This window comes from Sebastes fasciatus, chromosome 11 (assembly GCF_043250625.1).
Source record: "Sebastes fasciatus isolate fSebFas1 chromosome 11, fSebFas1.pri, whole genome shotgun sequence".
In the NCBI taxonomy this organism is placed as follows: Eukaryota; Metazoa; Chordata; class Actinopteri; order Perciformes; family Sebastidae; genus Sebastes; species Sebastes fasciatus.
This window is the reverse complement of record NC_133805.1, coordinates 24519008-24541468: the sequence shown is the minus strand read 5'-3', so window position 1 is coordinate 24541468 and position 22461 is coordinate 24519008. Positions and strand designations below refer to the sequence as shown.

The 22461-nt window shown below is 40.3% G+C and overlaps 1 protein-coding gene across 7 annotated transcripts in view; it reads left to right on the top strand.

The window, feature by feature from the left end:
• Positions 1 to 22461, top strand: part of LOC141777481 (RALY RNA binding protein like) — a 58121-nt gene that overhangs the window by 1017 nt on the left and 34643 nt on the right. For 5 of the 7 annotated variants that reach the window (XM_074651761.1, XM_074651766.1, XM_074651763.1 and 2 more), the window contains one exon: positions 22127 to 22401. In XM_074651761.1, the coding sequence (XP_074507862.1) occupies positions 22146 to 22401 (256 nt within the window). In that variant the 5' untranslated portion in view covers positions 22127 to 22145. Of the gene's footprint in view, positions 1 to 22123; positions 22402 to 22461 lie in introns of all 7 variants that reach the window. The other 2 variants (XM_074651764.1, XM_074651762.1) reach the window with 1 other exon arrangement.

Sequence of the window (22461 nt, the reverse complement as noted above, 5' to 3'; positions counted from 1 at the left end):
AGCTGTGCTCCTCCGCCCCTGTTTCTCTTTTGCTTCACACACACAAACCTCGTTGCGTTTGGGAGTGATAACTGGCTCACACATCAGACACCACAGCTTGGAAACTTAAACTGGCTGAACAAAGTGGATGGATGGAGGGCAGGGAGGAGAGGGGTTGTTGAAGGGGGGTTTGCAGCAGTTCATTATGCAAATCAGGCTGATAGATTTGATTAGTGGCTTGACCTTGACATGCAGCCAGAACTCAAACCTGCAGGCGACAAATTACAAAACAGAAATTATCCTGCAATTAACGGACAAAAAGGAGAAGTGACATTACCCTTTTAAATGACCGCTGGAATCACCTCTTTAAAATCCTTGAAAGTTTGTTATTTGTGCTCTGCTAAAAAGAAAAATGCTTTCAAGACAAAACCCTCCTTTCAATCATCCTGGAAAGACACGGGTGAAGGCATTTGACAGCTATTCCAGCCTTCAGACCGTGCAGGTCAGGGAACAGGTGGGGGAAGCCGAGCATGAAATGTGCTGCTACGCAAACAATACTTATCTCTCACTAGGGATGAGGTGGGAGGCTGGCTCTGGAATAGCCAGCCTTATATACGCATGCACTGAATCACTAAGAGAGGACAGGATGAAGGAAGGAAAGAAGGAAAAAATAAAGTTTCGCCCCAGCATTTCTGGACCGGTCAGTAATCTGTCTCTGTCCTGTCAAGGCCGGTCTTTATATTTCTGCACCCGTGGGCCGGGATGATCGTTGACCCTTAGCAGGTGTACGACGTGGGCTGCCTCCAAGCCACGCACCACAGAGTCTATCTTCTCTGAGATACGGATGAAAAACATTTTCCAGCTTTCAGACTATAGGTCAAAGAACAGATTTAAGGGGGGCTGCTTCTTCTTCTCTGTCTCTTTTTATATCCCTGCATGTGAAAGATAACCAAAGAGAAAAACAGATGAGGGAGTCAGGCAAACAAACAAAAAAAGATGCTCGTCGCTGCAGTGAAAGAGTGTGTGTTAAAATCCGCACACACACACACACACATGTATGATATCCACTTCACATGGAACAGTTCTGTGTTACATTATGCATGTGGTAATACCCGCTGCTCCCCATTAGATCTCCTATTCTTGGATCTGCGCGCTATGTTCCACGCCTGCATTAGTCATACTCAACACATTTTTCAACACTGAGTCTGTCTTTTCAGCCAGTGGAAAGCAGCAGTTTGGATAAACAACGGTACACGCGCGCACCTGATGCTCAGACGTGCCATTAGCCGAGCAGCATCAGTGTCTCAGCACCACGGCCAGCTCCCCTTTTATTCTCCCATTCACAGAGAAAGTGGTTGATTTCAGCACCATGGACAGCTGCCAACACTTTATTGCTCTGGCAGCTGGAGCGAACTGATTCTTGCCTGGAAGTAAAGTGTCTCCACTCACTAACCCCTGCCCTCTCCACCGCACACCTCTTATTCTGAGCTATTTCAAGTTCTCTACCCCCCATTTAAAAGAGGTTTCACCCTAGATAAGATGATACTCTCTCTGAACGGGTTGAAAAAGATTACTTTATTCTTTTTTCAAACCAGAACTGGAATACACGTTATATTGTAAGGATGGATGTGCAGGTATACAACAGGTTGTTATTCAACAAAATAACAGGAACACCTGTGGACACAAACTATGACTGTAGCCACATTTGCCATAGAGTTGAATGTCTCTGACTCATCCCCAACAAAAATAACAGCCCAGTCGCACTGAATGGTGTATGAATGACACGGTAATTTGCAAGTAATTTTGCGTAAGAACAGCGTTATTACTTTTGGCGTGTCATGTGTACGCCATGTAGTCTGTACTGACATCAATGTAAACTAACGTTAATGCAAAATAGTTTTAATGCCATTATTTTCTTTATCGCATTAACGAAACTAGTGATTTTTAGGTTGTAGCTCAGTTTTAAAGCTACAGTGAAGATACTGGTATCATATGAAACTAGAAAACCAATTAGTTCCAACCATGTCATACTAGCTAGGAAGGAGGCTAAATAACTCTCTAAACACTAAATTTTGGCGAGGAAAAACTGATATGGCTATTTTCAAAGGGGTCCCTTGACCTCTGACCTCAAGATATGTGAGTGAAAATAGGTTCTAGGGTTACCCACGAGTCTCCCCTTTACAGACATGCCCACTTTATGATAATCACATGCAGTTTGGGGAAAGTTATAGTCAAGTCAGCACACTGACACACTGACAGCTGTTGTTGCCTGTTTGACTGCAGTTTGCCATGTTATGATTTGAGCATATTTTTTATGTTAAATGCAGTACCTGTGAGGGTTTCTGGACAATATTTGTCATTGTTTTGTGTTGTTAATTGATTTCTAATAATAAATATATACATACATTTGCATAAAGCAAGCATATTAGTCCACTCCCATGTTGATAAGAGTATTAAATACTTGACAAATCTCCCTTTAAGGTACATTTTGAACAGATAAAAAATATGCGATTAATTTGCGATTAATCATGATTAAATATTTTAATCATTTGACAGCCCCAATCTAAACGCATCCGCGTAATTATACAACACTCAGAGCTAGTGATGTAAAATAAAAAGTGAAAAAGACTGCTTATAGTGGGTGGGCGGGGAGGTGGATGGATCAAACACAGGACTTTCAACCAAGAGACCGATGTTTGTGTCCCAATGTGTTGTTGGGTTATTTTGAAGTAACGTTTGTGATGTGTTTTCTGTACTTCTGTTATGTTGTTTCTGTACACATTTTACTTAGTTTACATACTTATTTTAAGCCCAACCATGACGTTTTGTCACGTTTGTTGCCTAAACCTAAAAAGTGAGTAGTGTGGCCGTTACCGTAGTTTTGTTGCGAGGCATAAAAATGACACGCAAAAAGGCTAAAATGCGTTCTTGTGACACGCGGAATGTTCTCGTATTGTTGTGCTATTTATACGCCCTTCCATGAGATAAGTCACACAACAACACAAACCAACTAACCGATCGAGCCAGCGGTAGACCAGCAACTTCTGTGTTGTGCGAAATAAAGTTAAATTTTTTTAATTGGAGTCTGGTGGCTTTGGCGAGAGCATAGATGGATACAACAGCTTCAGTTCCCCGTCATAAAGGGCTGTCTGACGGCAAGATAAAGTGGTGGAAATATTCTAGGTATAGCGTACACTTAAACTGCTATTGATTTTTTTTAGGTTGGCCTTTCTTTAAGGTATCTAAAAAATGTTTTGCTGCCGGCCCCGTCCACAGCACTATATTGCTTTGCTTCTGTGATGGTACTCCTGTCTGTTTCTCCAAACTGGCGATGTGCCGACCGTGATCTACTGTAGGTAATACACTGACTATGGATAAGTACCTCATACACCCCCACTTCAAAACACCCAAACTATCCCTTTAACAAGTGAGCAGAGAAGTAAAAATGAGACCAAGCCCAAGAATCAACAATTCCAGGATACTGTAGGGCTGTGGGTGTTGGCAGGGAGAAAACAGGGAGAGGGAAAAGACTGTCAACCATAGACAAGAAAGAGCAAAAGAGACACACAGGGCAGGCGGGAGGGGAGGTGGATGGGTCCAACAACACAGGGCTTTCATCCAGGAGACCACTGTTCATCACGTGCGACACGTTTCACTTTCACGTTACAATCAGCTGTTCGTTCGCGTCCCGTGTTCACATCAAGTAAAACGTAATTTTAAGCTAAACCATGTTGTTTTCTCCCTAAACCTAACAGAGTGTTTTTGTTGCCTAATCGTAAGCAAGTATTTTTGTTTAATTCACAACATTAGGCATGTGTTTACTGTGACTGAAAAGTGACGCTGAGGGGTCTGACAAAGCATCAGTATGTGACGAGTTGAGATGAGAACGTGTTGGATGAACCTGGGCACTGTAGTTTATTTGAGTCCTACATAAACTGTGCTGCTGCTGTACTCAAGAGAGCACCAATTATGTATTAATCCACAGCTGAAAATAGTCCTCAAAAAATGAACTATTTTCTCTTTTTTTGGTAACGTTCATGACCTGTTTTTAAAAATGTACGTATTTAGTGGAACCAATAGGCTACAGACAGGCTGAGGGAGGCAGAAAGTATCGAGAGATGAATTCAAACATTGTTGGTTTTGGTCTTACAACAAAAATACAGAATTTCAGCAGCCTTATTCTTTAATTAAATCTTTTGTAAACCAAAACTGGAATAGAGTATGCTTTATATAAGGACAGATGTAATGTATACAACAGTTATTTGTGTTGTTTTGTCAACCGCAAACAAACCCACAATTTACCATAGAGTTGAATAAACACCTCGCCGACAAAAAAATAATAAAATGAGACACTGTGAGCTCTACAAATGTAGCTATTATGAAATGCCTGTGAACAAATATAGAAGCTTGGGAGCCACTGAATCATCAAGACAGAAAACAGTGGATGTTTATTTGCATTCAAATGCGCATTATTTAGTGTTTACCAGTTTTGACGTAGCATGTATTCACTCTACTGTCACTGTGTCTACAAAATCTGTGTCTAATCCACAATACAATAAACACTGCCAGCTTGTGATGTTCAATAGCAGACCAGAGACATTTTTTTCCATTTGAATTGCAAATTGTTCCTGGAATGAAATTATAATCAGTTCTTAGTGACGTTGTTTTTAGCTTTCACATTATAGAAACTACACATATCGAGCTCAGCTTCACGCTTTTATTTGCTTCATTTGATCCAAAAATTCAGATTGTGTGAATTATCCTCCCTCCACTTTCACCTTTAACCTTTCACCCTCACTACCTTGAATCATTACCTCAGTAGGACTTTACACACCTCACTCTAGTGCCTTCTGGTGCCATAAAGCAGAAATCAGATAATTACTCACAGCTCTAGTAACCCAGTTACTTTAGCCTAGTGGAGCGGAAGCCGTTTGGCAGTCACACAAGAGGAGAATTAAGGAAATGGAGAAATATGTCCGTGCCAAGAGATATGTGAAAGCATGGCGTATGTTCATATGCCCTGGAGTGACTGTGGACTCCCTCTGCTACAACAGCAGGTGGAGTTTCTCCTTCTTTCCTTCGAATACACATATTGATGTAGGAGTAGTAATCGTTGAGTAGTAACTCCTGTGTAGTGTTTCCCACAGTGTGAGAATGGGAAAGTCTCCAAATGAAGTGAAATATAAACTTTTAAAAGCACTCTGAAAGCACAGCGTGATAAACGGTGATGCAATAGAGAATTTAGGAAGCTAAATATTTGGCACGGGCTGCTAGTAACAAGAAAAACAGGGTTTACAAATGCTCCTTTAAAACAATATGTCCCTGTGGAATCAATGAAGCAACATTTAAGGAGCAGTTTACCTTCAAAGTCACCCAATAAGTTTCTCTGTGGATCACTTTCGTTTATAAACGCTGACAGTGTAAAATAGTTTCAAGTTGTCCAAATGATGCATGCTGACCTCAAAGATCAGGTTTTGTGATACATAATAAAATGCCCCGACTACAGAGATAATCAGCCCTGCTATTATTGTAAGATGCAAGATAAAATTTCTTCCAGAGATATGGCTTCATCCCATCTCACCGTATAGGTCACATTGTGCTTTTATCTCCCTGCTGTCATCGCTGCTCGCAGGCTATACGTTGCTCAAATCAGATTATGGTACAACTCATTTTAGGTGCGTGATCGTCTACCTTCAGTCGCTATGCTTCAGTGAGCCTCCATAAATTCACATGGCGAGGGGGAGGTGAGGGGATGGAAATTGGTAGGTCTGTCCTCGACCAAAGAAATTCTTAGTCGACTAATGCCGGGTACACACTACACGAGAATCAAGACGATTTTGGGCCTGATTCCCTCCTCCCGACAATAGTCAGCAAAGCCCTGATTATTTAATGGTTTTAAAGATTATCTTTCAAGATATTCCTGTGGTGTGAGGTATGTTAAGAGTGTTTTTTACATCCCAGATCGGCTTGGAAGTCCATCCTTGCCGCACCGATTTCAAATCGTTAATATTAAACATGTTCAATATTTACGATCGGATATCCTGTTGTGTGTGGGGAACCCCGATGGCAGCCGATGACGCAGTCATGTGGGAAAGAACGATAACCAATCTGACTGAAGAAGGAACGATAACCACCGCTGTCATAACGGCTGCTGCTAATGCATGAGCTATGCAAAATGCGAAGAATAAAGTAGTAGTAAGATGGACTCAGAAATGGAGGACCAAGTTGTTAATTTGTGGCAACAGCAGAGTGTTTATTTAACATGTCTCCATGACTTCATCCATCTATCTTTCGTGAATTTTCAACACAAAGTAGTGCAAAAGCTAACATTGCTAATTCTTCCTGCTTGCCTGCCTCCACACACTGACAAAAATGTAACATAACATGTTGTCATGTGTGGGGTCTTTCGCATTTTCAAAATCTGTTAAGATTTGAAAAATCTTTAAGTGTGGGCCGGCATTTACACGCATAAGATTTAGTTGACTAATCGATTAGTTGATTTAATCGACAGATCTCTGAAACTTAGTTCCTCCACAAAGAATCACACAAAAGCACCACTTTAAAGGTTCTCTATACGATATTCAGAGCATTAATATAGCATAAAACAACTACATTTATTTGCTATGTAAAGATATAGAAGAGTAATGTCTACCTGAGCAGAGAATGAAGTCTCTCTCCCTCTGTGTTTTTTGTAATCGGAGCTTCTCTGTGCTTTGTTGACATAGCTGGGCGGGGCATGCAGGCTTTTAGTGCATGTTTGTGCATGTGAGCGTGCCCCACTGGCTGGCTCAGGCATACTTGCTAACCTTGAGACCTCATAAATAGGGACGATTTTGCAACTATGGTGGGGGGTTTGGGGATCCTCCTCCAGAAAAATGTGAGTTTCAGAGACTTTGTTTCCTGCATTCTGGTGACTTTAAAAAATGAAAATAACAAAGTACACTGCAACACCATTTTCATCTTAAATATTCTTAATATTTATATTCCCTCTTTTTTTCTCACTCACTGAAGGCCTTTTCAGACACAATGTGACAACGGCACCACTGCACTCTGAAACCCATTATTTCCAATGGTGCCACAATGGCTTTTTAATGCGTCGAGCAAAGCCCGACTTCGAGCGCTACGCATTGTGATGTGGAGGCGGCAGCCGCAGCTCAAACCGAGTTGCACCGCGAGCATCTCTCTTCTGCCAGGGAACGACATTAGTACATATAGCTGTATTGTTGTCCAGGTGGAAACCATAGAGCTTATACACGCTATACAGTGTCAGAAACAGATAACGGAAAGGAAAGAAACGTGTGGAAAACTGTCATAAATCGGGAGTAATACGGGATAATCGTGACCCCAGGAGGAAACCGGGAGAGGGCAATGGAAAAAGGGAGTCTCCTGGGAAAATTGGAAGAGTTGGCAAGTATGAACTCACGGCTGCTGCTCTGCACTGCTCTCATACGGCGGTTACAGCTGATAACGCCGTCCCGACCGACGGCGTCGTCGCAGATGTGTAGCACCCACCCTCCAGTTCCTCCCCTCAGGTAAACACTGTTAGCTCTGTCAGCACTTTCACCATTGTTTAGACTGATCAGCATTGTTAGCACCGTTAGATACGAGCTGCGGTTTGCCGTATGTTGAGAGCCGTTGAGACGCAATAAAAATGCTCCCATTCCCGTATTTAGCACCTTTAAATCTTGTGTTTACCAGAAATGTGTGTGTGGCGTGTTTCTTCGAAATAAGTCATTCAGCATGACAAAAGCATAAAAAACGACTAATCGACTAAAGAAATTGTCGGCTAAGACCAAAACAACCGATTAATCGACTAGGAGGGGGCAGCCCTAGAGATGTGAGTGTAGTTCTGTATAACCGTATACCTGTGGGGTCTCACATGTAAAGCGTAGCCTTACACTTCATTAAAGGTATGAAAAATACATAAATGATAAAAGGCTGATAGAATATTAATACAAAAGGATAGAGTCACAGTAATAATTTATAAGCTACCTACCTACGGCATGATGTATGCCTGCATTTCCCATCTTTGATATTCTGGTCCGAGGCCTAAGCTCCTTGAAGATGATTGGCATTGCAAATGTATTTTTCTACCCCACCCCCACTTTTTTTTTAAGTTCTCTCATTCCCTACTTCCATCTCACCCCTTTTATTTCCCTCTCTGCTTCTATATCTCCCTCCTTTTGTTGCCATTTCCCCACTCTCCTTCTTCAATTCAAACTCAAGACAGGTATTATGCAAAAGGTAATGGGCTGTAGGAACGGAGGGGGAAAAAAAATAAGAATAGTGCTCGACAGTCATCCGTCCTTGTTAAGATCCACAGAACCTCCAGGTATATACAGTAAACAGGGCTCAAAACTGCAAGGCAAGTTGCTCATTATATGTGTGCAATAACAGGCTATTCTCTATCTGCTCTGCACAGTTAGCCAGTATTTACTGTACAAGTCCTGCAGGAGAGATTAGATTCCACTGGGCTCCTCTGGGCCGGGAGCTGAATGGCCCAGCAAGGACCTCTATTCATTAAGCCCTTAATTGCTAATTGAGGTCTTTGAATGATTCAGCAATAGCTGCTGCTGTTGGGGCATTAGCTGAGTAATTTATGGCTGCGAGGGAGCAGGAAAAAAAATGAGCAAGAGCGAGAAAGTGTTATTAAAAAGGACATCTGCGCCCGCACAGCGCTGTTATTACACAGCCACCTTATGTTAACTCTCAAAAAACTGTACAATGATCTTTTTATGGCTGATTTGTCTGAGTTCATTATGTCCTGTGATTAAATTTAATTTAGCCATAATGTAGGTTGACCCTCCACACCCTCATTTTAGTAATTTGCAAATTGTACATATGTGGCTCTGTCATTGAGTTATTTTAGCACTATTTTCAGCTTTTTATATTATCCACAGCAGCAGCATTTTGATAAATCTTCACATGTTCACCCATAACAGCAGGAGCATAATTCAGCGTAGTTCATGAATTTAGACTGTAGTCAATAAAAATGTAATTATATTTCAGTCCACATTTATTTCCTTGTAATGTGATTGGATGTCATCGAAAAGAACGAGGCAAAAAACAACAAAAAAACTGTCTTATTACCACTCCTGTGTCTGTCCGTCAAATAGGCTTGTAGTTAGATGTTTTACCTTTGGACGGAGCTATGTAGGCTAGCTATTTCTCACTGTTTCCAGTGTGGTTGGCTAGAAGCTGAACTGCTCCTGGCTCTAGCTTCATTTAGCACATAGACATTGTGAAGAGGGGTATTAATCTTCTCTTCTATTGGCAAGAATGTAAATCATTACATTATAATTTACTGTCTTAGAGGAGAGAAGATTGATACCACTCAGTCTCGTTTCTTGGCAAGAAAGTACAGCCTAAATTACACATCCACCTCATGTTAACTCTCAAAAATCTGTACAATGCTCTTTTTATTGCTCATTTTCACAATTTGTCTGAGTTTAATTCATTATGTCCTGTGATTAAATTTAATTTAGCCATAATGGAGTTTGACCCTCCACACCCTCATTTCAATACTTCATGATTAAGCATATGGTGCATATGTGGCTCTGTCATTGAGATATTTTAGCACAATTTTTCAGCTTCTATATTATTCACAGCAGCATTTTGATAAATCCTCACATGGTCTTCCACAACAGCAGGAGCATAATTCAGCGTAGTTCATGAATTTAGACTGAAGTCTATAAAAATGTAATTAGATTTCAGTCCACATTTATTCCCTTGTAATTGTGTTTGGCTGTCATTCAAAAGATTGAGGCAAAAATAAAAAAAAAGCTTATTGTAAAGATTGATATCACTCCTGTGTCTGTCCGTTAAATAGGAAGCTACAGCTTAGCTTGTCTCTGTCCCCGTAAAAAACAAAACTTGTTGTTTTTACACCACGTTTTTTTAAACAAATGGGACATAAAGTGTTAATTAGAGAGCTTTAGAGGTGCTTGTCGGTGAATATTTTATGTTTGGACAGAGCTATGTAGGCTAGCTGTTTCCCTCTGCACTACAGCTGATAACGTCATCCCAAACACTATTAGCGCTGTTAGCACTAGTTAGCAATAGATATGCTCTCAATTTCGTGTTTATCACCTTTAAAGGGACTGTTTGAAACTTTCAAAAATGCTTTTTAACAGCGACTCTTGTGGCCATTAAGTCAGTTCAGTCAACGAAAGTCAGCGTCGGGCTCGCGCTTGTGTTCGCTCTACATAGACATGAACGAGCATCGCTCAAAACAGTGAGGCGACACACATCAGCTAAAACCACAATATCACTCTATATTTCACCTGCTTAGCAGTAATGTTAGCTGACCAGACGAAGGTCTCTCCATGAATCAATGCTGATCCTAGTGTTGGTTTTAGCAGGAAGAGAAACGTTATCGTCTCCAAGCGCGCCCACAGGGAGACCGCGGTCGGAGGGAACAGGGGAGACACCGGCACCCGGTCGGAGACGATAACGTTTCTTGCTGCGGAGCCCCGTCACTTCACAAGACACGGAAAACCTCTGTTGGTCTGGAGGAGCTGCAGCATTTATTTCTGCACAAACGTCCACTGTACATTCACTAGATATTCTCAGAGCTAAACTGACTCTTCTGCAGTGTATAGTGTGCGCGCATGCACGTGAGGTGGAGCGAGCTGAGTGAAGGCAGGCAGGCAGAGGAGCAGAGAACAGCAGAGACTCCGGCCCTGGAGACCAAAGCTACGGTCTCCGAGCGCGTCCTCCGAGCGCGTCCTCCGAGCGCGGCCAACACTGTTTATCAGATGGGCTTCACTAGATATAACTTTGCGGTTTTGGTGCTTCCGTGTAGTTTGTGTTGGAGTCTGAGTCTGAACAGCGTAGCCACATAAAGAGCGCGCATGGGACACCGACCCGGGTGATTTATACGTGTAAGAAGTTACAAACAGTCCCTTTAACTAAGGAAATACTTTTTAAAAATAATAAGTCTGAAATTTGTACCTGCCACAGGCAACATTTAGCCTGTATTTGGTAGCTGGCAGGTGCAAATTTCAATTCCTGGTTGGCATACAGACTGGAAGCAGGGGAAAACACAGCGGTTAGCTTGTCTCTGTCTTTGTTAGAAACAAAACTGTTGTTTTTACACTGCGTTTTTTTTTTTACACAAATGGGACATAAATTGTTAAAGGGACTGTTTGTAACTTTCTAAGCGTATAAATGTAGCGGGTCAGCACACATGCGCGCTCGCATATGCGCGTTCGCGTGTGGCCGCTGTCTCGTCTCCTCTGCCTGCTCGCCTTCACTCAGACAGCGCGCGCATTCTCGCGTACTCGCTCCACCTCTAGACGTGAACGCGCGCTCACTCCACACTGCAGAAGAGTTAGTTTAGCTCTGAGAATATCTAGTGAATGTACAGTGGACGTTTGTGCAGAAATAAATGCTGCAGCTCCTCCAGACCAACAGAGGTTTCCCGTGTCTTGGGAAGTAACGGGGCTCCGCAGAGAGAAACGTACTGTCTCGTTACCGACCGGTTGCCGGTGTCTTCCTGCTCTCTCCGGCTGCGGCGGAGGGAGACGAGTTTCTCGCTGGTGAGCCCCGCAGCTGAAGCCTGCGCTGAGGCAGGAGAAGCAAACACAGTATCAGCATTGATTCATGGAGAGACCTTCGTCTGGTCAGCTAACATTACTGCCAAGCAGCTGAAATATAGAGTGATATTGTGCTTTTAGGTGACGTGTGTCGCCTCACTGTTTTGAGCGATGCTCGTTCATGTCCATTTAGAGCGAGCACAAGCACGAGCCCGACACTGACTTTCGTTGATTTCACGGCCACAGGTGTCGCTGTTAAGAAGCATTTCTGAAAGTTACAAATAGTCCCTTTAATTAGAGAGTTTAAGAGGTGCTTGGATGTTTTACCTTTGGACAGAGCTACAGAGCTACATGTAGGCTATGTTTCCACCTGCTTCCGATCTTTATGCCAACGCTAAGCCAACGTTTTCTGGCTGCAGCTTCGTATTTAACGGACAGACACAGGAGTCGTATCAATCTTTATAATAAGCCAGTTTTTTTTATTTTTGCCTCATTCTTTTGAATGACATCCAAACACAATTACAAGGGAATAAATGTGGACTGAAATCTAATTAAATTTTTATAGACTACAGTCTAAATTCATAAACTACGCTGAATTATGCTCCTGCTGTTATGGGAGACCATGTGTAGATTTATCAAAATGCTGCTGTGAATAATATAAAAGCTGAAAATAGTGCTTAAAATAACTCAATGACAGAGCCACATATATGCACAATATGCTTAATCATGAAGTATTGAAACGAGGGTGTGGAGGGTCAAACTCCATTATGCATAAATGGTCTTTAATCACAGGACATAATGAATTAAACTCAGACAAATTGTGAAAATGAGCCATAAAAAGAGCATTGTACAGATTTTTGAGAGTTAACATGAGGTGGCTGTGTAATAATTTAGGCTGTACTTTCTTGCCGAGAGAAGAGAATCTTCTCTAAGACATTATACAGCCACCTTATGTTAACTCTGAAAAATCTGTACAATGCTCTTTTTTTAGGGCTGATTTTCACAATGAATTAAATAATTATGTTCTGTGATTAAATACCATTTAGCCATAATGCAGTTTGACCCTCCACTCATGATATTTTGTGATTACACATATTTGTCTTTGTGTAAGTTCTCCATTTGTAATAATGAAGGTTCTTTCTTTGTCTGCAGTCAGGTCAGCTACAATCATTATTCTGGCTATAAATCTCCCAGTGGCTCTGCCATTAAGTTATTTTCCCTCTTTTATGTTATTCACAGCAGCATGTTGATAAATCCTCGCATTTTATCCTGCATATGTTCTCACATAACAGCAGAATGAGGGAAAATAACCTGTACCCGCACCGCAGTGTAGTTCGTAAATTTAAACTGTATAAAAATGTAATTAGATTTCAGTCCACATTTACTCCCTTGTAATGCGTTTGGCTGTCATTCAAAAGAATGAGGCAGAAAGAAAAAAAAATAACTGGCTTATTATAGACCCATGCTTCATTCTTTTATGCAGGCATATTTTTCCAGTGAGGCACTAAAAGTTGAGACTTAGTTCGAGAGACGTCTGTCTTCTGTGCCTGTCTGTCTCCTGGCAGACGGTGACGTATCTAAATACAACTTACTTTCCTCTGTTGACGACAGTTGAGGTTAGATGCGACGCTGTCAAATCGCTAAAGATAAAATGCTGCAATGCAACACTGAAGCAGCGGAGAGTGTGGCCTGAATGCATCCTTCACATCCCATATATATTTGTCATATTGGATGAGGAGTTTTCATCGTTTTCTCCTCTGACAGAAGCGTGAGTCAGTGAGGAGAGATCAGGGAGAGAGGAAGTGCTAAAATGATTACTTTCACCAGTTCCTCGCTTCTTTATCTCCAGAGTATTCAGACTCTGAAGCCCCTGACAGTCGGTGTGAAAGGACCAAAGAGGATCCATGAAATACTTACACTTGGAACCTCTGCAACACGGGAGGATGCCCTGAAGAAAAAACATCACTGTCAAGCACTTGCTTTGCTGTTATAAGAAAGACTTTTTAACAGACAAACAAAACGTCTTTGCGTAGAAAAACATGCGAGTGATGAGTTGGGACGCGTTCACAGCTTCACTGAAGCATGAAGATGTTACTTAGCATTAATTTCTGGAGCACTAAGAGTGCCAGGATGAATTCAAACCATTCTCTTTTTCTCCTATTAGGCTGATTTGGATTCAGTGTGTGTTTTCTGGCCTGGGATGTTTCCACCAGCGTTTGCCAGCAGTGATGCCACACGTTCTTCTTAAAAGGCTTTGAGGATTTTAGAGACTCATGAATATTGTAAAAGAATCGTCGCTTTTTTTCCCCCATTTTTAGTGAGCTAGAGGAATAATGTCAAACTCTTTCTTATCACTATTATTTATTAAAAACATGTAATTGAGGGCAATTGACAAAATACTGCTGGAGCATCTCTGTGGTGCTAATGTAAGGTGATACATGTGGAAACAGAGAGACTGAAAGCTGCCTTAACAGGACAAAGAATGCCCGTACTTGTGATTTTCTATACCAGCTGCAGCCTGTGGTTATTTAGAGCACAAGTACAGTTGAAGTAGTAAGTTTGGCAAGTTTACAGACTTTGTAGGAAACTACAAACCATTAGTCGAGCTAATGTCTTGTGTCCATAAGTAAGTTTGCATCAGCCTTGAAATTCAAAACCGACACTTTAAAAGCAGTTTACTGTTTATTTCTGGTCCACTGCTACTTTGTGTCCTCAGGCTTTGGAGAAGGTTGTTTAAATCAATAAAGTTTTTGTGAGCTTTAACACTGAGGGACAACAATGGGTCTCATTCAGTGGGCAACTTCCCGGTCTGAAAAATTAAGCCAATGCAGAAATGCTTTAAACTTGCATTTTCTCTAATGGCCAGCAGGGGGCGACTCCTCTGGTTGCAAAAAGAAGTCTGATTGTATAGAAGTCTATGAGAAAATGAGCCTACTTCTCATTTGATTTATTACCTCAGTAAACATTGTAAACATGAGTTTATGGTCTCAATCTCTAGTTGCAAGTCTTCTTCAATACAGCATGATGTTCTTTTAGTAAATTATGGTCCCATTTAGAGTCAAATAGACCATAAATCACGGGATGCTTTAGGGCGTGGCTACCTTCTGGAGTTGTCCGTGTTTTACAAACTTGTCTTACAACTTTAACCTTTTTGGTTGTACATAGCTCCATCCTCTCGTGTCACTTCTGGTTGCAAAAAAAGAAAAAAGGGCGACGGCCAAAAACCAAGATGGCAACGGCCAAAATGCCAAACTCGATGCTTCAAAACGTCAGTCCACAAACCAATGGGTGACGTCACGTTGACTATGTCCACTTCTTATATACAGTCTATGGTCTTATCAACCAGCTAAAAGTGAATTTTTGGACTTAATCGAACAATAAAATTGAAATTCCTCCACTTTTACACCTGCTCACAAAGAAATAGTCCCTCACATTTACCCCCATAACACTACAAATTGTCGTTTTTACGCTTTAGTTTTTATACAGATTAACTGTAGCTATTTCTAGTGAGCTGCAAGATTTCTGTATTTCCTCTTCTTCTTCTTCTTCTTCTTCTTCTTCTTCTTCTTCTTGTGCTCTTCCCCCTGGTTTGAAGTGGGCGGGGCTCAGTTGAAAAAAGCTGATGTCACATATTTCCATGCACCAATCAGAGTTGGGCAACAGTTGAATCAGAATCTGATGGGTTGTTTGGTCGCTGCCAATCACATCTGATCAAACGAAAGCCACTAAGCCCTTTAACGAGTGTTAAACTCTTAATAAATAATATCGGAGGCTTCTTTTTTTTTAACTCTGTGCTGTTTATTTCGTGTTAACGTAATAGAGAAATGTGTAAGGGGGCTTTAAAGAGTAATTCTTAAGCATAGTTCCTGGTTGGTAACATGCTGAGGGGCCCTTTTAAGTCTGTGTGCTTTTATTACACCCACGCTCTGACTCTAAGAAATAGAGGTAAGAAACTAGTGACTCTGCTGTACGGGTCGACCACATTTCTCTGCTTTCAACTCTGTCAGCTATGTAAGTATGAATATACATATAAAATCACTTTTTTTCTTTTGTTTGCTTCTGCCTCACTATCTACTGCAGTTTTTTTTGTTTTTTTTAACCAAACACTGTTCATTCAAACATTTCAACTTGTGTTTAATGAGCAAAAATTCTGTGCTTTCATTTGGTACTATATCCCAGCTCAGCATGGATATAGGAAACTCACATTTCTGATATTAAATCTGCTTAAAAATGTGCTCTTGCTTTCTTAATCAACTGTCTAATGTCCTCACCTCTTTACATTTGCCTTAAAAAGAGGCCATTCAGTGCACTAGACATCCATCAGTCATTCAGTGTGTTGGGTTACGCGCCGGAGCTGTGATGTTTTTTCAAAGGTAGAGGCGGACTGAAAGGGATTTGATTGGACTGGATTGACTGGTGGGCTTTTTTAGTCCCCTGCTCTGTTGATAATTAAGTTAATCAACCCCCAGAACGACATCGCCACAGTGTGGGACCAGCATTAGATTATCCTCCATTCTGTGAGCTGCAAAAGGAGATTTTTTTTAAACAGCAAAGGAGATTTGGAGTGGATTATGTGTGGGTTAGGAAAGGATTTGAACAGGTAGGATGGGGAAAATAGTGACAGGAAGTGTGCCCGACTGCTGGGAATATTGGTGTATGTGTTAGTGTGTTTGTGTTTGTCAGGATGTGTGTTATATATTTTTTTTAAATACCTGTTCATATCATTACATCTTTCCATCCTTTCCCTAGACTTACTTATTTGTATTCAGGCTCCATTCACAGATTAAAATACATTAAAGTAGAGTCTGCTGTTTACCTGAGCGGCATATCTTTGGATCACAGGAGGAAACTAGAACATGATATGATTTTCTCAATTTAATTATTATTTGATAAACAGAAAACTAATTGGAAACTATTTTGATCATCAATTAACTGTTCCAGTTTTTTTTCAAGCAAACAAACTTCAAACATTCTCTGGATCCTGCTTTTCAAACGTGATGAGTTGCTGCTTTTCTTTGTTTCATATAATTTTAGACTGAATAGTTTTGGGTTTTGGACTGTTGTCAATTCGCTGAGAAGCACGAGACATTGAAATGAGTGCTTTGAGATTAAAACATTTTAAGATGTTACCTTGGGCCCTGAGGGAATTATAACCAGCATTTTTTCAGTATTTTCTGACATTTCCTAGACTAAGCAATTGATCGAGTTATCGAGAAAATAATCAGCAGATTAACTGATAATGAAGATAATCATTAGCTGCGGCGCTAATGTAGAACAGTAAGGAAAACATTTCAGGACATGAGGAGGAAACGTAAACCACAATTAAAGTCAGTAGGATGTCAAAAAATAAGTCAAACTGCTTGTTTTGTCCATAGACTGTATACAGTATACGAAATGGACGTAGTCCCTGTGATATCACCCCAAGTGACACGATAGGGTGGAGCTAAACACAACCGAACACTGAATAAGACATTTATAGGCGTCCAAAACCCTGCTTTATGGACTATTTGACTCTAAATGGGAACATAATTTACTAAATGAACATCATGCTGTATTTAAGAAGACTTGAAACTAGTGATTGAGACCATAAACTCATGTTTACAATGTTTACTGAGGTAATAAATCAAGTGAGAAGTAGGCTCATTTTCTCATAGACTTCTATACAATCAGACTTCTTTTTGCAACAAAGAATGCAAGTTTAAGGCATTTCCACATTGGGTTCACTTTTCAAACCAGGAGTTTGCCCAAGCAACCTTGATTTATGCAACCTTCTCCAAAGCCTGAGGACACAAAGTAGCTATGGACCAGAAATAAACAGTGAACCGCTTTTGAAGTGTCTGTTTTGAATTTCAAGGATGATGCAAACTTGCTTATGGACACAAGACATTAGCTTTTCAGACCCGGAGGTTGCCCACTTGCTTTGTCCCAAAATCCCCAAAATATAAAGTTTACAATCTCATAAAACAAACCAAAAATTGAAACCTGTAATCACAGAAAGTAGCTTTAAAAATGTAATTAAATAGTCTACTTAAATACTTAATGAATTTATTATCAAAATAGAATAACATTGATAGCATATTTATTTTAATTTGATCAACTTATTGATTCATTGTTTGTTCAGGTGACAGTGCTAACCACTGAGACGCTGTCCGCTCTTCCAGCCTCATAAGAGCTTCTCCTGTGATAACACTGTACACTTTGGGGAATCTGGGCCTAAAAGCCTCACTGTGGAAAGATACACACTCAGAAATTACCACCAACTGGGAACTCAAAATGTATTGCCATGGTGACACTTCCTGATCCCCCCAGAGGACTGTGGCATTATGGGAACAAACAGTGCAGCCTGCAGGGAGGTGGTAATTTATTTTTAGTTTTTTTCTCTCTGTTGACCTGGTTTCTGTTTGACAGTAATGAAGCTGTCATTGCGTGTGTCGTTAATACAGTTATTAATTGTGGAAGAAGTATTCAAATCTTTTACTTAAGTAAAAGTACCAATACAACAATGTACAAGTACTTAATTACTGTACAAGTAAAAGTACAGAAGTATAATGAGCAAATATACTTAAAGGACCAACAGTAAAAGTACTCATTCTGCAGTAAAATGTGCCCAATATTTTATTATATATGACATTATTAGATGCATCAATCAATGTGTAAGCAGCATTTTACTGTTATAGCTGATTGAAGTGAAGCTGGTTTTAACTATTTTATATACAGTTACTGTAGTTTACTTAGTTGTTTTTTTTTCATTTGGAGAATTTTCCTCTTTGCTCATAAAAAAAGTTATTAAAATGAAACCATGTGAGAGGTTCAGAGGGGAAATGTCTCATAGACATCTAAACATGGCAAAGTACAACAACTACACACAAAGCTGTGTTGGATGGAATCACAAGCTAAATAGGTTGGGAACCAACGGTCTAATCTTTAACGATGTATTGTACTTAAGTGTATCAAAAATTTCTACATGTAAAATCTTCATCTGTAAAGTAACTAGTAACTCTGGAGTAAAAAGTACAATATTTCCCTCTGAAATGTTTAAAGTAGAAGTATAAAGTAGCATAAAATGGAAATACTCAAGTAAAGTACCTCAAAATTGTAAGGTGCTATTGATAACATTGACAATATTCAGCCACTAGATGTAGCCCAATGTGGTTTGAATTTTAATTTGAGTCCATTAAAATTAAGACATGTCTCACGACTCTCCTCCAGTACGCCATGCTTTCAAAAAGAACAACAAAAACTAATCTGCTATCTGGCCTTCATCACTGAGAGGGGGAGAAATTGGCATTCTGTGTTTCTAAATCAGCACTTTAAAGAAAATAACAGCATTTTTTTTATAACAATTATAAATGTTCTCCCTCCCCATGTCCATTGTATTCACTTCACAACAAGTGGTTTCCAGTTTGTTGTGCAACCTGCATATTTTATGGTCGAGTGGAGTGAGACTCAGACAGACATTCATGTCAACTGAAGAGTCTTTCGTGGTAGAGTAATGAAGTAATGTAGCAACATCTAACTTTACATTAGCTGTAGATTAAGGTTACTTTGTGCGGTGGTGTTTTAAGATTCATGTAACGTAATCTGTGGTAATCTGGGGATATGGCCATCTAGTTTTAGATAACATTTATCTTGTCATCTAAGCAGTGGTGTAGTGCAGGGAATATGCAGGTACTATATATGGCGTTCTTCCTACTTATTTTTCAGATGGCCACCCTCTTCTAACAACAACACATTAGTTAAAGTTGTAAGGACTGTGGCAAGCTGAGGATGCTTGACCAACGTTCAGATTCAGATTCAGACAACTTTATTGATCCCAAGCAGGGCGATTCATTTGCAGTGTTCTCGGTCCATCAGTTCATACACATAACTTCAAAACTCACAGGCAGGTAGTTAAATGTGAGAGGCAACAGATCAACATACATGGGTCAATACAAAGAAACAACGAGCAGCAGTAAATATAATAAACCATTTTGTTATAGTTCATAACAGTTCACTTTAAATGACTGTTTGCGTTTAGTAGACTGATAGCAGAAGGAATGAAGGACTGAGAGTGGCGGTTTGTTCTCCTAAGGGGCTCATTGTAACGCCAGCCTGAAGGCATTACAGTGAATTCACTGGACAGAACATGGTCAGATTGGCTGATAATTCATTTTGCTTTTTGGGCCACCTGTTTCTCCAGAGGGAGCTCAAGTCTCTCTGCTGGGCTCCGATCATTGAAGCAGACTTTCACATTACCATTTAGGCTATTCTTTTCCTTCTCAGACATTACAAACTGGCACTGACCATGGAGGGAAAGAGAAAAGAAAAAAATAGTGAAACAGTCAGAGAAGACTCCTGTGACTTCTTGTGCTATTTTCAAACATGGGAACACAGTCATCATATATGGTGAGATTTGTCAGATTCACACGTTTGAATCACAGCTGACATAGTTCCTGTCACAGCTTTCTGTCTCGGCCTCAGTGTTAACGTAGACGTGGGCTCAGGATGTAGAGAACAGGTGGAGGCAGACAATTGGATAGCAAACTGTCGATTAATCGATCAGCTGAGAAAAATAACTTTTAAATGATTGATTAACCGTTTAAATCAATTTTTCTTGCAAAAACGTCCTAAATTTACTGGTTCTGTCCTCTCAAATGTGAACATTTGCCTTTGGTTTTAGATTGTTGGTCGGACAAAGCCAGCAATTTGAAGTAGAACTGCAACGTTTTGTTGATTATTCAAGTAGTCGATTGTCAGAAAATTATTGGCAACTATTTTGATAATTGATTGACAGGTTTGAGTAATTAAAAAAAAAAAAAATTGGTTTCTCCAATGTATGGTTTCTCTGCTTTTCTCTGTTTTATAATACTGGTGAACTTCAACGCTGCTCTCCCTTGGGTCCTGAGAAATACACCCGCCAAGTGTAAAGTAGATTGGATGAGCGGTTCTCTAGATATGCAAAGGACATACAGAAAGACAGACAGACAGAGACTCCTCACTTTATAGTTAGATAGTTAACTGAAGATCTTTGGGTTTTGGACTGTTGGTCAGACAAAACAAGACAGCTGAAGACGTCACCTCAGACTGAATGATTAATCGATTAATCGATTAATCAAGAAAAGAATCAACAGATCAACCCTCTGAGACACCTGCGATCCTGACCGACTTTACCGTCTTTCAGAGGCTGTACCAGGTTCAGTTTTAGGGATGGAGTGAAGATACAGATATCATATGAAACTAGAAAACCTAAGGAATACGTTGCTCTATTGCTGGCATGGGCATTTTCAAAAGGGTCCCTTGACCTCTGACCTCAAGATATGTGACTGAAAATGGGTTCTATGGGTACCCACGAGTCTCCCCTTAACAGACATGCCCACTTTATGATAATCACATGCAGTTTGGGGCAAAAACATGCAGTTTTTTGCATGTAGTATTAATATTCTATTTTCGCCTATTCTAAGATGATGTATTTAAATATTTCTGCATACTGGGGTCCCTAAACAGTCTTGGAATTACATAAATTTGGTACATCTGTAAAGCAGAGACTCTTGTGGATCCAATGAGCTCAATTGTATTCATGTGTGATGATGTTAGTCCCCATAGTAGCCATTTCATTGTAATGAGACCATTTTTTACAATTTGACCTCACTGTATATAATAACCTGCCGTGACCTCTAGCATAATCACAGCCTCATGAAACATTACAGTCACAATCTAGAGACCTACAGAGACCTACTGTAGGGCATTCAGAGGATGGATGACTTTCCTAGGTAAATTGACAATAAGGCGGTTTCTGAGCAGTTTCCAGAACCGAAGTGCTCGCCATCCAATTGCCGAAGAAATGCAATTCTTGCAGAAATCTCGAAATATCAAAGGTTTTTGAAAACAAACAGCATGGCTTTTTGATGGTGTCTCTCAAGGTCTTGGTGTCTTAATGGGGTATTTTAGAGGGATTATTGATCATTTTTATTCATTCTCGAGTGGTAAAAAAATGTTAAATTTAGCCCCAAATCTGTGTAACAACAGCATGAGAAAAGCCATTATATACTTCCATCATAATGTTCTAAACCCTTATACACTTTCACAATTTATTTTAATGAATTAATAATTAATTAATTTGAATACATCACAGTTTTTGGAAACTTTGATTGACACTTTTCACTATTTTCAGACTTTTTATGGACTAAATGATTAATCAAAAAATAAAAAATAAATCAATGACATTGAGATTTAAAAAAAAAAAAAGTTAGTTGAAGCCTCAAACGATTCACTGAAATAGTAGCTGTCTGGTTTTTCATTTTCTCTTAGAAACAAATAAGAAAATCTGATCACATAAATCAAGCCTTTGCTGTGACCATGGAAGCTGTTAAAATCTGGTAAACATCTTGCAGTATATCTCTAAATGCTTCTTAGAGCATATTCTGACCATCTTGTGGGATTTAAATGGATTCATAAAAACAAGGATGGATTTTTCTCAACAAGCAGAAAACTGCAAATTATCTCCAGCATATGCTTCCAGCTCTGACCGTTGTTTACATCCCACTGGTGCTCTCTGTTTGGCTTTCTCTGTGTAACTTCTCAGTCTAACCTTCCTGGCTTTCTGAGCAGTGTGTAACTGTGTCTCCCAGCAGGCATTGCTGCAGGACTAGGATGACTGGAAAGACCCTGACCAGCAACGTTACCAACAAGAATGACCCACGCTCCCTCAACTCCCGCGTCTTCATCGGCAACCTCAACACGGCCGTGGTAAACAAGAGCGACATTGAGGCCATCTTCGCCAAATACGGCAAGATCGTGGGCTGCTCGGTGCACAAGGGCTACGCTTTCGTTCAGTACGCCAGCGAGAGGAATGCCAGGACAGCAGTGTCCGGGGAGAACACCAGGGTCATCGCCGGACAATCACTAGGTAATGTCAATATTTTGTACATAAGAGAAAACTGCACGATACTCAATGTGTGTTAAAGGG